The 14,795-nt window shown below is 46.7% G+C and overlaps 1 protein-coding gene across 1 annotated transcript; it reads left to right on the forward strand.

Annotated features, from left to right (window-relative positions):
• Window positions 1-512: 512 nt before the first annotated feature.
• LOC135821031 (probable pyruvate dehydrogenase E1 component subunit alpha, mitochondrial) lies at window positions 513-14,594 on the forward strand. Its single transcript, XM_065334089.1, has 11 exons — window positions 513-674; window positions 781-843; window positions 2,623-2,796; window positions 3,694-3,820; window positions 4,931-5,022; window positions 5,847-5,945; window positions 6,244-6,393; window positions 8,571-8,639; window positions 9,674-9,741; window positions 10,122-10,230; window positions 13,909-14,594. Exons 1-11 carry the CDS (start codon window positions 660-662, stop codon window positions 14,080-14,082), a joined length of 1,140 nt encoding a protein of 379 aa, XP_065190161.1. The 5' UTR covers window positions 513-659; the 3' UTR covers window positions 14,083-14,594.
• Window positions 14,595-14,795: the final 201 nt, after the last annotated feature.

Below are 14,795 nucleotides of genomic sequence, written 5' to 3' on the forward strand. Positions count from 1 at the left end.
TCCTCGGCCTTGCCGTCTGCGCGTCGCAGCGGCTGTGAAGCCTGCGACTTTGAAGCCGCGCCATTTTGGTGGGAAATTCGCAGTACACGTGATAAAAACGGAGAAGAAACTAAGTTTAGGGGTCGCAAAATTCACTCTCGCAAGGTTTATCAAATCTAAATCGCATAAAGTCCCCAACATCAAGGTTTTGACAAGCAAACCCTTTCGGAGATTTGGCAAAATCTTGTGTGGATGCCCGATGTTTTGTCTGACTCTGAGTGACTCTGAGTGTCATGTGACATGATTCAGATGATGAGATCGAGACTTGTGACGTCAAACATGTAACATTTTTTTGCTCTTCTGGTCTTTTCAGTCTGCTGGGAGTAGGTATTTTACTACTCCCCAGTTGTGCGCACAGCAGTTTTTCGCACGTCATGTCTGATGCACAATCTTGTCCCGGCCCCTTGCAGTTTGATGCATCCGGCATCAGTGGCATCACGAGTACCAGAACAGTCACTCCCGGTGCCAGTGCTACTGGCAGTACTGCTAGTGGTTTGATTTTGAGAATAAAATAATTGCTTTTCCTGGTCTCACTGCTTGACACAAGTTAGTTTGTTACTAGTGCATTCATTTGCTGTGCAAGAAGCTTGGATTTGCGTGCTGCTTCTGCTAATACGATAATGCTTGCTCGTCAGGTAAGGTCTAGTGCAAGAAGTAGTTACTTTAGTTACCTGACTTGATGATTAGTCACGACTGAACATACCCAAATGGATGGGCGTATTTGTGATGGTTATTCTGTAGCTTCGCGGAGTGGCGGCGCTTGGCCGACGATGCCTGTCTGACAAGGCGACTTTCAGCGTAGCAGTAAGCGAATCTGTGATGTACTCTGGGTTTCGAAAGCTGCACTGGAAGCATGATCAGCTGCTTTTGCTGTGGTGTTTCTGGTGAAGAAGTGCCATGCTCATTACCTTTCAAATATACTGAAAGCTATCGTACGATTTAACAATGAGAAAATTATTCAAAGTTGCTTACCGAAACTCATCGTGGAAAACACACCGCACCACTGCACATGCAGATGAAGTAAAAAAAAAAAGATTAGTCTAGTCTTAGAGACATCGTTTGCACAGCAGCCAGGATAGTGCAACGCATGTTTCTGATTGACGATTCAGCAGTTTCTGCATCGGGCCTGAAAGTCCACAAGAATTGATTCTTTCTCTGTCAGCCATATGCCATTCATGATCACTTTACGCAGGAAGACAGCGTAAAAGCTAACAAACGCGTACGCACTGTACACACATTCACCTATAGGCTATAACCAGGAAACGTCCGATGTCCTAACTAGGCCATCATTTCCCAGACTGGTTTATCCAACGGAAAACGCCGTTGAAAAAAGTACTGGATTAGAGAGGGACACCTGTAGTATGTACAGATCTGACCCCAGTGTTTGTGATGGAGACAGGCTGGCATTGAGCAGTTGCATTTTCAACCAAGACCATACTGATAGGAATGAAAGCAAGAGTGTCAGAGCTGGCAGATCTCGACCGCCGCCCTTATTCGGCTCACACTTGCACATACAATGTAGTTACGTTGCGCATGCGACATTTGTTTCCTTCCCAAAGAGCTCGCCACGTTGATGGCGGCAGTATTGTACGCACATACACTCGCACACATCCGTGTGCACACACACACACGCGCGCGCGCACACACACACACACACACCCATACACACATACACACACGCATCATTTGTCTGGACTGCAATTCGGGTTAGCAGGTCAAGGCTGCGATCGCGAGCCGCATTCTTTTCTTTTCGAGCTGGGTATGTGAAAAAATCCCACGGATCCTGTAGAGCCTACGAATCCTGGGGTCGAAATGTACATCGTTCCGGGTGCTATGGTCTCGTGCCGTCTCCCTAAATGCTATGACTCCTGATGATGTATACCAACTAAGGCCATGCCGTTTTTTTTCTATGTTTCGCGTCACCTTATTTGATGAAATCAATGAGGGAGGGCGAAAAAAATGAAAAAGCCATCCAAAAAAAAAACAGTGTACGTGCATTGCATTTGTGTACAGTGAAGCGACGCGGCACTGTTCATGTACATTTTGACATGTACATGAATACATGAGTGTATCCCCTCTGCCATGCTTGTGGTCCAAATACAGGCGGCATGATGATTGTGTGACTTGCGGCCCAGCTTACACACACACACACACACACATGTACATGTACATGTGTGTGCATGTAGACCTTCATGTGTGTGAGCTGAGTACAATCATGCGATAAATAGAACAATAATTGATGCCAACATAATAGTTACGTGTAACAATCATGTTCCGTTTTTTTCCTTTTGGGTTACCAGTTACATTTTCCGGTTTTCTGGGTTTGCATTAAATTTGTATTGCATTTTCAACAAAAAAAATTGTTTGTTTTTTTGTTTTTTTGAACTCCGGCTGTGAAATACATGCGCGCGGGGGACGCGAAACATAGATAAAAAAAACGGTGTGGCCTAATACATGTTGTCATGAATCCTTGGGTTTGTACGTGTGCACTGGCCTCATACTGTAGGACTCCTCTTTCCGCAGGGTGTATGGTGATGTTGTTGGGTTCTTCTCTTTATCATTCAATGCCCTGTGTTGCTGTAGGAATGCACAACACACAAACTGGACAGCAAGCCGGCCACGTCGGTTGAGCTGACACGGGAAGATGCCCTGTTGTACTACACGCAGATGGCGACCGTCCGTCAGATTGAGACTGCTGCCGACAACATGTACTTGAACAAGGACATCCGGGGATTCTGCCATTTGTGCCTGGGCCAGGTTAGAAGGCATTCAGATAAGAAAATCTATTTGGATTATCATGGATGAATCTACCATTATTTTTTGCATAGCAGTTTTCACTATACAAAACCTCAATTGTGTAGTCATCTTTGATTTTTGGTTAGCACAAAAAAGATGTCTGTATACACATCCCGCTAGTTTCCACCCGGTACTGTACCCTACGTGTGGTACTTGCATCATACTTGTGCATGCAGATTGAGAGTATAGTCATGTGCCACCTACTCTGCACTGCATGCATGGTACTTGACGGGGCAAACTAGGCATGGATAGCCTGTATGTACCGCAATTTCTGCTAGTCGCGGTGATTTTTGAGTAGCAGTAGATCAATTTTGCATAGCAAACTGCGATGCGATACTGGATAAATTCATCCCATATTATATATGGAGAGTGTTCTCAATCTGCGGACAGAGCTGTTTTTGTCCTTTGTGGACTCATCAGCGCAGCACAGAGGAAATGAGGTCGAAACTGATAGCAATGAAATATAAATTTTCCAAAGCCAGATTTAAACCAGGCCCGAACGTACCTTGGAGAGTTTTCCATGTGTTTCTTGCACTCGCCAGCTTGTGCAGGTTGTTGCTGGTTGTGCGAGGAGACAGCTCGCCTTGATAAGCTTGCTGCAGAATATGGGTGTTTATTCATGGTGAATTGTTGGCTCGTGTTCATTTTTTGTTGCTTTTGTATGCTGCATATGCGTGAATGTGCTTGTGAGGTCTGGAGATGGTAGCTATTATACATGTGAGTGCGTGGCCTTTCGAGGTCTGCGAATGGTAGCTTTATATATTGGCTATCGTTACAATCAACTATTGTGCAGTGGTGAAGGAAGTGCCCTGATTCGGTGCTGTGGACGCTGCTGCTTATCCTTATGGTAATGTACAGGAAGCATGTGCAGTGGGAATGGAGGGTGCCATCACCCAGGAGGACGCAGTCATCACTGCGTATCGCGCCCACGGCTGGACATACACGCGCGGCATTTCAGCACTTGGAGTCCTTGCTGAGCTTACAGGTACCTATGATGCATAGTTTTCTGTTTTTAAGGCAAACAGACGATTTGTATCTGACCAGGCAGACACACCGACTGCGTTCGAATATACAGTAAAACCTGTAACTAACGACCACCCCATGGCACCGGAGAAAGCGGTCTTTTGTGGCAGGTGGTCCTTAGTTAGGGGTTTGCACCTCACAACCATGAATGTGAGACCGTCCGTGCCTGGCTAAGTGGTCCGTAGTACCAGGCTGGTCTCAAGTCACGATTGTCTTTAGTTACAGGTTTTACTCTATGTTTTTCGATTTTGACAGCATGTTACAAGGCGAAGACGCGTAGTGCTCCTGACTACAACCATAACCCCTGTAACATGCTGTCAAAATCGAAAAACATGTTAAACTACCAAGCAAGGCTTCTGTGTATATACCAATTTTTACTGTAGTACAAATAGTTGTGCATGTGTGAGTTTTGGTGGTGACAACGGATTTGTTTTCCCCACCGAAACCAGGCGATCAAATACCGCACCACGTCCTCGTGCAGGATGATGTTATTGTGACGTGTGTCGGGTTCTAGCCACCCTCCGAGTCCCCAAGTTGTACTGTCTTAGTGCAGTCCGGTAGTTATCAGTGTAGTTCTGCTGGTGTTATCAGCAGAGCTAGCGTGTGTGCCTGTCATTCATTGCTGACTTTGTACGGGTCAGTCCAGTAGTAAATTCTAAAAATATGTAGTATAATTAATTTGTCTGCAAGTGTGCTGAGATACCGGGCAAGTATACATTGTGTTGCACTATTTCTCATATTGTCTGGTGGGTGTTTCGCGTGTATGTAGTGTTTTCCTTCTTGTATGTTGACGAGCACTTACTGCAGCATGTAGTAAAGCAACAGGGGCATCACAGGGCAGTGAGGAGTGGTACGTCCGGGTGTCGGAATCCAGGGGTGTTCCCCAGGGGAAAAAAATCGGACTTTTCGGCTGCATGGTCGTAATGGTCGTACCATGTATGACGCCCTGGCTTTCCGCTTTCTAGCTTGCCCCCCCCGCATGCTGGTGTCTGCTTGCTAGCATTGCACTCTTTCTAGGTGTTGTAGTGAGTTCTTCCCTTGGATGTTGATGTGTGTTGTTCACCGTGTGTAGGACGCGAGGATGGCTGTGCCAACGGCAAGGGTGGCTCCATGCACATGTACAACCATAACTTCTTCGGCGGAAATGGCATCGTCGGTGCTCAAGTGAGTAGAGAGCACTGTCGTTCTTGTTGCTCGTAAGATGCTCTAAATGTACATGTAATAAAGAACAACATCCCGTCTGCTCTTGGGCATGCCTGTTGAACTCGGCATAGTCTAAAGATACTTTGTAGAGCACATATGGAGGGAATTTGGGCACAGGATTTTAAAACCAGTTGATCTTAGACAGTCAGAACATGGAAAAATTTGGCTGGGAACGTTAACTGACGCTGTTGAATTTCAGTGTTGTGCTGGCTTGTTGCGTGAACAAGAGGGTTCTCTGAAAAAGAAAACAATTACTGGGCTTCCTCATTGCTGGCACTTATCCTGAGGTAGTGTTGAACATGATAAAAATCCGCAATAAGTTGTTGTACAAGTCTAAATCGAGAAGTGTGCACGGTCTGGCGATTTCTTGCACACAAATCAACGTTGACAGGCAAGTGGGATGATTGGAATAGAGCCGGCAGTCCATCCATTTACAGTCCATTCATCTAAAACTGGCATCTTAACTTTTTGTAGTCTCGCACGTATTGTGGTAGAAAAAATCTACCACAATACGTGACTACAGTGAAAATAACTGCACATTCTGCATTTTGTCACCCGTGCAATTCTTCTTTGCCACATCCGTAGCTGGAACGGTCCAAGGATAGCATATTCCTCAGTCATGAACAATGAACGCAATGCCCCTCGCACTATTTCTCACAGCCCCGGTGGACATATGTGATGTGTCACCTCCTGTTTTTTCATACCTCTCTGGCGTGCTCTAACCATGGTGGGATAATGCAGTAAAGTTGACCTTGCCTCTTCATTGTTGTGGTTGCTATCTGTAGGTGCCACTGGGTGCTGGTATTGCTCTCAAGATCAAATACATGAAGGAGAGGAAAGTCTGCCTTGCCCTGTATGGCGATGGTGCCTCCAACCAAGGACAGGTACTGTACTCTCTAGGTTCTGTGTGTGTGCGTGTGTGTGTGTGGGGGGGGGGGGGGGGGGGGGGGTAAATGTTGAGTGTGTGTGGGCACTTGCTCGTGGCTACATAGTAGTTGGCTGGGTGTGTTTTTCTGTATGGTCTGTACCGGCTCCGTGAAATGCGTCATCAGCCTTTGGTACAAAGCCGTGGTTTCTGTGCAGCTATGACCAATGTCTGCAAGGCTGCGCAAGCTGTGATTCCTATGATTTGTGTGCTAAACCCTCGTGTCTGCATTGCCGTATGTCACAACCTCTGCACAGGTGTTTGAGGCATTCAACATGGCTCATCTGTGGAAGCTGCCAGTGATCTTTGTGTGCGAGAACAACCATTATGGCATGGGCACGTCGGCAAAAAGGTCCTCAGCTAGCACTGACTACTACAGCCGTGGTGACTACATGCCCGGTCTCAGAGTAAGTCTTTTAGGCTTCTTTCGTTTTACCTACCTGGTAGAGTAGAGTAGAGTAGCCATTCTACCGATAGAGGTAGAAGGTAGAGGTAAGTGCACGACCGCTGTCCTACCGGATTTAGTAGTTTTTCACGATAATATGTCCATGAAAAAAAGAGTATAATAGCAATAAAAAGAACAAATTCTGCAGTCATCGCCACACTACAACGAAGTCATGAAAGTTTACCAGAATTAATTTTCTTGTCACATTCATCAGTGGAAAGTCGTGACTGAAGAGTAACCATGCTGAACAATGATTAAATATACATTCAATGATGTGTTACGAGAACAAAATACAGTGCCAAAATAGAAAGAGGGAAGGTGAGACAATAGCAGTGAAGTGAGAGCTAAGTGCAACGGTGGGTGAAAAACTAATAATTATAACGCTAAAACTATGTAGTGAGACAAACAATCATGTTGTGCACCTACGAAAACAATTTTAACGCAACTACATGTTTCTTCTGCTTACAAAGATCAGGCTTATGCAAACGAATACAAACAGCCTCAAGTACTTTCAACTGACTAGCATACCGTGCACGACAAAGAACAGAAAAACTAAAATCATCATACACCTGCAGACACTTAGGGTGAGACAACAAGTGAAGAAAAACGGCAGACTTCTTACGATCACAATCACCATCTGATTCCTCGTCTCACTACATAGTCTCACTACGTCTCACTACATAGTTTTAGCGTTATAATTACTAGTTTTTCACCCACCGTTGCACTTAGCTCTCACTTCACTGCTATTGTCTCACCTTCCCTCTTTCTATTTTGGCACTGTATTTTGTTCTCGTAACACATCATTGAATGTATATTTAATCATTGTTCAGCATGGTTACTCTTCAGTCACGACTTTCCACTGATGAATGTGACAAGAAAATTAATTCTGGTAAACTTTCATGACTTCGTTGTAGTGTGGCGATGACTGCAGAATTTGTTCTTTTTATTGCTATTATAAAATTGTTGTCTCCACGTCGATTATTTGCAAAAAAAGAGTAGTACTTGTATCCGTCTTTAGTATGGAGTCGTGTAGAACTCCTTGATTTTTCAATCCTGTACCTCTACCGACTTCCTATCAGCTTGAACCTGGTAGAGCCGGTAGAGAAAGGTAGAATCTTCTCTTTTGAGTAGAAAAAAAAGGAACGCATCTACTGAAAGAAGTAGAACTGGTGCAGGGCGCCAACTTGACTCACACGATCGGATTCATTGAGCAGCCCTGTATTGTGTGTGTGTGTGTGTGTGTGTGTGTGTGTGTACATGGTGTGTACATGGTGTGTACATGGTGTGTACATGGTGTGTACATGGTGTGTATGGTGTGTATGGTGTGTGGCGGGTGGGGGTGATGGGTATAGTGACCCATACACTTTCAGGTTGAAGCCGCCATTCCCTACACTCTTCCAATGGAGGTGTCTTGTATAATCCTGAATTTAACCCTTTACTGTCCGATTAAAATGTATACAAGCTCACGCAACCACAAAATCTGAAACTAGAATTAGACGTAACTTTGGTTTGAATTTGACAATTTCCACGATCTTGGGCATCCTGGAAAGGTCTTGACGAGACAAACGCAATGAGCCCACACTCGGCGCCACAGCATGCACTGGTCCAACGCTGCAAGCCAGGGAACGCGTAAAAGCGCTGAGCTCTTGCTCGAGATCGATCTCAATCCACCATGTCACCCCTGTTGCTCGTATCGAGCTCAAATGTTTTCGTAGAGACTCCCGGGAGCCTACTTTTGAATTTGAATCGGTGTAGCCTTGCCAACAGGTGACGTAAACAGGGAAAATCCCAGCCGTCGACATGCGTGTCGCGCTCTGAACGCACATTTCCCGGGACCAGAATTACGAGTGCGATAACTCAGCAGCCGCTCTTCGTATCGCTTCGGGAATTGTTTGAGGCGACAGCTGTGACCTTTCTCTTCGACCTACATATTTCGATCTCTCCAAAAGACCTAGATTTGAGCAAGTTACGATAATTTCAAAATGCCTACCCCATCGATCCCATTGGTTCGATGCTTGTATGTACGGACAGTAAAGGGTTAATAGTCACATTAGGCTACTTCCTACAGCTTCTTGTACATGTTGTTATGCCTTGGTCAAGTTTTGAGCTGACAGTGACGTTTATATCTTGTCTGCTTAGGTTGATGGCCAGGACGTCCTTGCTGTCAGGGAAGCGACGCGGTTCTCCAAGGAGTATGCAATGGACCAGGTGGGCTTCTAGCAATTGTGTTCCTGTTTGCGTGTGTCTGTGTGTGTTTAAGTGTGTGTGTGCGTGTGTGTGTGTGTGTGTGTGTGTGTGTGTGTGTGTGTGTGTGCGCGTGTGTCTGTGTGTGTGTGTCGATGGGGGGAAAGAACACTGTACAGTCTACCTGACATACGAAACACAAACAGTCTGTTCAAACTACATGCTCGTAAAGAAATTAAAGTCATTATCAATCAATCACTCACAGGCGAAGCCCAGTTCACGTTCACTTTGTATGGAAATGGATGCATGGAGGTGAAAGAAGCAGTAGAATGGCGCTCCACTTGATGTCTGACACTCTTGTTGAGTCAGAGCAGTTGCCAGGAAGCCCTTCCATGGCCTGGGCAAAAAAGAACAAGCTTCAGAATCGCTCCAAGCGCGGGTGGAGACGAACCTATCACATTTCGTATACTTTTCAATGCGTTTTGACATGCGACCTCTTCACCACATCTCGGGGTGGTGGCGGGAACGGCGTCCTTGAAAAAGCTCTATAGGAGATCTACAGTGGTTTCGTTATAGCAGATTTGTTCTATAACCAGCATAGAACGTTTGTATACGTAAAACCGCTTGAAATTCCGTCAGCATGCGGCAGAATGACCGTGAGAATATTTCACTTGTTCTGGCCAAATTTAAAAAGCTTTAAGTTGTTATAACTTCTATTCTAGACACTTTCTTTTGTCACAATGTGACTAGCAGGCAGGCTCTTGCATATGCAGGGTGCCCACTGCCCTGGCTACAAAGGGGTACCCACTACCCACCCAGCTGCCCGGGCTGACTCCCACGTACACAGGGTCCCCAGCTGCCTGGACAGGCTCCTGCATGCGCCAAGTAGCCAGCTGCCTGACACAGCGCTTCTGCTCCTGTTCTCTCTTTTTCTCCAACATGACGTGCATGTGGTCTTGTTTCTGTGTCTGCTTTTGTGCTGCTGCTGTTGATGCTGCTGGTGATGCTGGTGATGTTGCTGCTGATGTTGCTGCTGATGCTGCTGCTGCCACTGATAGGGACCCATTCTGATTGAGCTGGACACATATCGTTACAAGGGACACAGCATGAGCGACCCTGGAACAAGGTGAGTACTGATTGATAGTGCCTATCTGCTGCCACTGCTGCTACTACTGGACTGCAGAGTGCAGCATTGTCCTTGTACAGTACATGTACACGGAAATATCTACTGTCACGTACTGTGTTACGGAGCCCAGAAAAACTGGTTTCACAGAGTATGATCTGTTTTGAAGACATTGGTGGAAGATTGAACATGGGAGGTGTGAATTGCAGTGGAAGTTGAGATTGCATTGCGTAATGATCTAGACTGTTGTTGTCACTGCAGATTATTGTTCTGGTGGGCATTGGTTTGGTTTGAGAAGATATGACTGAGACTTGGGCCCTGCTTTGTGAACGGTGTTCTTCTTCTATTGCCCTCCTGCTGCTGCTGCTGTTGTGCTGTTGTAGCTATCGCACTCGCGATGAGGTACAGGAGATGAGAAAGAACCGTGATCCCATCATGCTTTTGAAGGACAAGATGATTGACTCCGAGCTGTGCACTGAGGACGAAGTCAAGGTAATGGCGTTGTTATGGTATACTGCTGTGGTCCGAGCCAGCTTCCATCCAGGTGGAATGAATGGGTTGTAGAATTGGTGTCAGGTGGAGTAGTGTACATGCCACAAGGATTTTTCGTGAACAGGCTAATGTTGTTAGTTGTTCCAGGTTGGACACTATCAATCATTTTTCTGTGTGTGTTTGGGGAAGGGGAATTGGGGGCTTCTGCGAGGGCCCCAGTGATTGCTATGCGGATGGGTAAACACCACTATGAAATGGATGGCGCGTCCACAGACCGACGATTCTAGCTAGAAAGCCAGAGACTAGTCAAGAAGTAATCTGTCATCGCCGTCTGCACCTTATCCTCGTCCACTTACTGCAGTGTGGTAAGCCTGTAGATAGGATCATTTCCAAGTCCACCTACGAGTAGAGTAGTGGTAGTAGTTGTAGTATTTATTATTTTACTAGGGGAGTCCCAACAGGCTACTGCCCTTTTCCAGGGAACCCTAGGTGAAGTTTAACCATGTTTATGAACAGAGCAAGCGAGTGGGCCTGTCGACTGTCAGCTGGAAGAGAGTTCCATCTGCCTGCCGCCAGAAAAGAAATAGAACGCATGCCATACTGCGTGTAAACAAGTGGGAGAACTAAGGCTCTTTGTGCCTTGCCCCGCGTGCATGCTTGGTGACCAGGTGCAGTTGCCTGAAGCTGGTACAAAGACTGAAGAAGAGGACTAGCACGATGCTGGGCCAAGCGGCGGTAACAAAAACATAGAGCTTGAGGCTAATACGCTGTTCCAAAGAATAAAGGCGGTATAAGCAAAGAACTAGTTCAGTGGGCGTGGTACAATGGAGTCCAAACACTCTCTTCATTGCTATGTGACTAACGGTCACAATCCTATTGTACAAAGTTGTGCTTAAACAATGTAGTTAAGCATTACTGACATAGTCTAGAGTGGACTGAATAATAGGCAAGTAGAATGTTCGCTTTGCATCATTTGTGAAATTTCTACGGCCATGTCGGAAAGCAGCAACTTTTGCAAACAGTGAGTTACACAATTTCTAAACCTGTGGCTGGAAAGGTGAGATGGTCATCTATCAATAAACCAAGGTATTTGGCAGTGCTCGTAGGGGTAAGAGCCTTTGCTGGCTGTACAGGTCCCAAACATTAACAGCAGTACTGGGTGAACGGTACACACTGCACACAACCAATTCCGTGGCCTTTGGTGTAGCGCTAATACGTGCACGGACAAACAGACCCTCCACTCCTGAGTCAGCCACTGGTACTCTCACTGAATGAATGTCAGAATGGACGTACATGTAAATGCAAACTCCACCAGCATGTAAATCTCGGTCTCTGCGGTACAGCTTATAGCCTGGAATATGCACGCTGGAATCGGGTATACTGCTGTCAAGATGAGTTTCATCAGAAGAAAGAGGACCAAAGAGCTACACGTTACGCTATAATATCCACTAACACCACCAGTTACTTTACAATCAGCTCATGCGATAGCATTGCACGACACTGATCAACGGTACTGATGTTCTACACCGAACTTGTGGCTCTTTGGTCCTCTTTCTTCTTATGAATTAATCTTTGGCTCTCCATTCGAGTCTAAAGATGAGTTTCGTTAATAGATAAGATGTGAATTTTATGAGCATACAAGAGGAGATGGATGTGGTGTACTTAATGGCGAAGACTACATTATGTTGATGTGAGCAATGGTGTGGTAGCGTACCGTAGGTGGTGCTGGTGCTATTAGTACGCCAGGAACAAATGGCGCTGCACTTGGGTTCAGCAACACTTGGTCTGGGCCAGGGGTGGGTCTGGATTTCCCGCCAGCTGCAGAAAGATGGCCTCGTACACTGCAGTTGCGTCCACTTTCAAATCAAGTCGTCTACGGTACAAATTGTCTGCGTTGGTTCGGGTTGACAGGTGGAGACAGACTGGGACGGGGATCACGTACACGGCCTACACGCTCAGCACTTACAATGCAAGAGGGTTGGACACCGAGAGTGCCATTGGTCACGCCTATAGTGCAGCATTCTCGCTCTCCCGCTCAGGAATCCCGTATAGTATCAGGTTATTCGTGCGCTTGACCTCCTCGACTTCCTCGGCGATGACCTCGGCCAGTGGCAGTCTGCTCGTATTAGTCGTTGGTAGTCCCGCAGTGTTCGTGGCGAGTGCTGCATTGTACGAAGCTGTCGTACCCGTACGTTCCAGCCGTCCAAGCCTTTCCTCGAAGGACATGATCTCTCTCAGCTCCTTGTTCCCCGCCATTACTGCACTCAGTTTTTCGGAAACCTCTACAAACGCCGAATCGAAACGCTGGGACAACGACCGCTGCTCCTGTAGTACCTCACCAATCAGTTTCCGCACTGTATCATCAGTTCCGGACGTGACTGCACGGACAGCATTCACACCAGCACGGAGCTGCTCAGCCGGGGGTTTGGCCGGTGTTTTACGACTGGCCTGGCTCGACGTTCTACCTGGGGTGTCTCTCAAGTCTGCCCTGGTCCTGCTAGTACTGCAGTATGCTCTGCGTTCTTAGAAAGAACGGACATGGCTGTGAGAGTGTAATAACTGTTAGGCCATTCACACTACGTGATCATGCACCAGCGTTTTCTCGGTTTGAGTACACTGCGGTGCGAATGTGGGGCAGGGACATTCACACCAGCATTTGAAACCCGGTGCGGGTGTGCGTTTTCACCGCGACTGACCAAGTTGTCTTGGAGATCAAAAATGACGCGTGCCTGAGCATGAGCTAGTCGGCTCATGAAAATTAAATTTAATTAATTTTCATAAAATGACTACACCAACAACTCTTGTAGACGATGGGCCTTGTACAGCTCTCGTTCCTTCTTCTTGAGGGAGCCGACCTTGTTGTGTACTTCTTTCATGGAGAAGTGTTTCGCGAGGCCGACTGCTTCCATGCGATTATTCAGCAGCTGTGTAGCCTTTTGCTCCTTCGCATTTCTGGTCATCATCAGTTTATCAGTTGATTTCAGCAAGTCGCGTTAAATTTTGATGAGCATACGCTTAGACTCGGGACTGAAAGTTCGGTTGGACATAGTCGTCGGTCGAAAGGAAAACAGAAAAAAAACACAACCGCTTGTTGACTGACACTGGTGCCAAAACGTTGAATCGCAACCGAGAAAACGTGCAGCCAGGGGTGTCGAGGCCGTGGGACAGTTTGCGGGCTCACATGTTCAAGCTTCCCGCCAAACCATGGTTTCCATGGCCGCCTACCGAGAAACCATGAAAACGTGACTTCTGTACCTTAGTGCGAATGGCCTATATGGTCCCACGGCTCACACGCGACAACAGCCAGAGCTCCAAAATCGCCAACCTCCCTCCAGTTGTGTCAAGAATCTTGGGACTTCGGAGAGTGTTGGCCGTTGGATGGTTCAATAGCTTCCGATATGCCCTCTCCCAGGGAGACCCATGTGATTAACTAGTGTGTGCATACGTGTGTGTATGCGTGTGCGTGTGTGTCTTTCCAAGATTCCTTTTGAGTCTCTCTCCCCTCTCCCGGGGAGACCCACGTGACCAGTTTTGGCAGTGAGCAACAAGTAAAAGTGTGCGTGTGTGTGTGTGTGTGCACATGTGTGTCTGTATGTGCATGTGTGTTTCTGGTTGTTGTTTGTACTGAGCCTGTTTGCTTGTTCTGTGCATGATATTTGTGCCACCCTCTTACCCCAGGTCATTGACAAGGCAGCAAAGAAAGAAGTAGCCGAAGCCAAGGAGAAGGCACTGTCTGGCAGTGAGCTCTCTGCCGACCATCTCTATCATCACATCTACTATCGCACACCCGGCGTTGTAGCTCGCGGTACCGAGCCCTATGAATTCCATGCGTCAGCGTCCGGTGGAGTTTGAAAAGAAAATGAAGAAGAGAAACGATCTATATCCGTGAAATTATTGCCTCCATCGTCTGCTTGTTGGTCTCTGACCGTCATGGCCAGTGCGCTCTGATCAGCGCCTGTGTCCGGGTCACGCGTGCAGCCTTCTTGCCTTTCTTGTGCTCGCGTAGTACCTGTGTGTGGTGCAAGTTTGCTTCACCAAACACATTTTAGACAAATCCGGTTTTTTATTCTTATCATTTTGTTCTTGTTTGCAGCGCTACTTTAAGTTATGGCTAGCTTGATCGTGTGTCACACACGCTAGAGTCTTTATATTTTTGGTTTGTTTGGAAATTCTTTCTCCTGCTCGATGTTCGAGGCAAGATAGTTTGTCATGTGTTGCAGCACATGCGCATCATTTTGACACCATTCTTTATAGTTCATAGTAATTTTGTTGATATTTTTGTGTAGGGCTGCTGGTGCGCTTCCAGTGAAGTGTCGGGTACTCTTCTCTCCGCGCATTGCAAGTATCTACTCCAATAGCCAGAAGAGCCAGTGCCGGCGTGACGTGTGTGTGTGGCATGCTGTTGTCATGATGCGGTCCTTGCAAGAGTTCATAACCGCCTCGGGCCTGAGGGTGGGGGGAGTTATGAACTCTTGGTCATGGTCGTAGTTGCATATTGCCGTAGACCAGACTATGGTCAGTGTGCATGTGCTTGATGCAGCTCGGCTATAGAGGTTATGCGGTTA

The sequence above is a fragment of the Sycon ciliatum genome, chromosome 7 (assembly GCF_964019385.1).
Source record: "Sycon ciliatum chromosome 7, ocSycCili1.1, whole genome shotgun sequence".
In the NCBI taxonomy this organism is placed as follows: domain Eukaryota; kingdom Metazoa; phylum Porifera; class Calcarea; order Leucosolenida; family Sycettidae; genus Sycon; species Sycon ciliatum.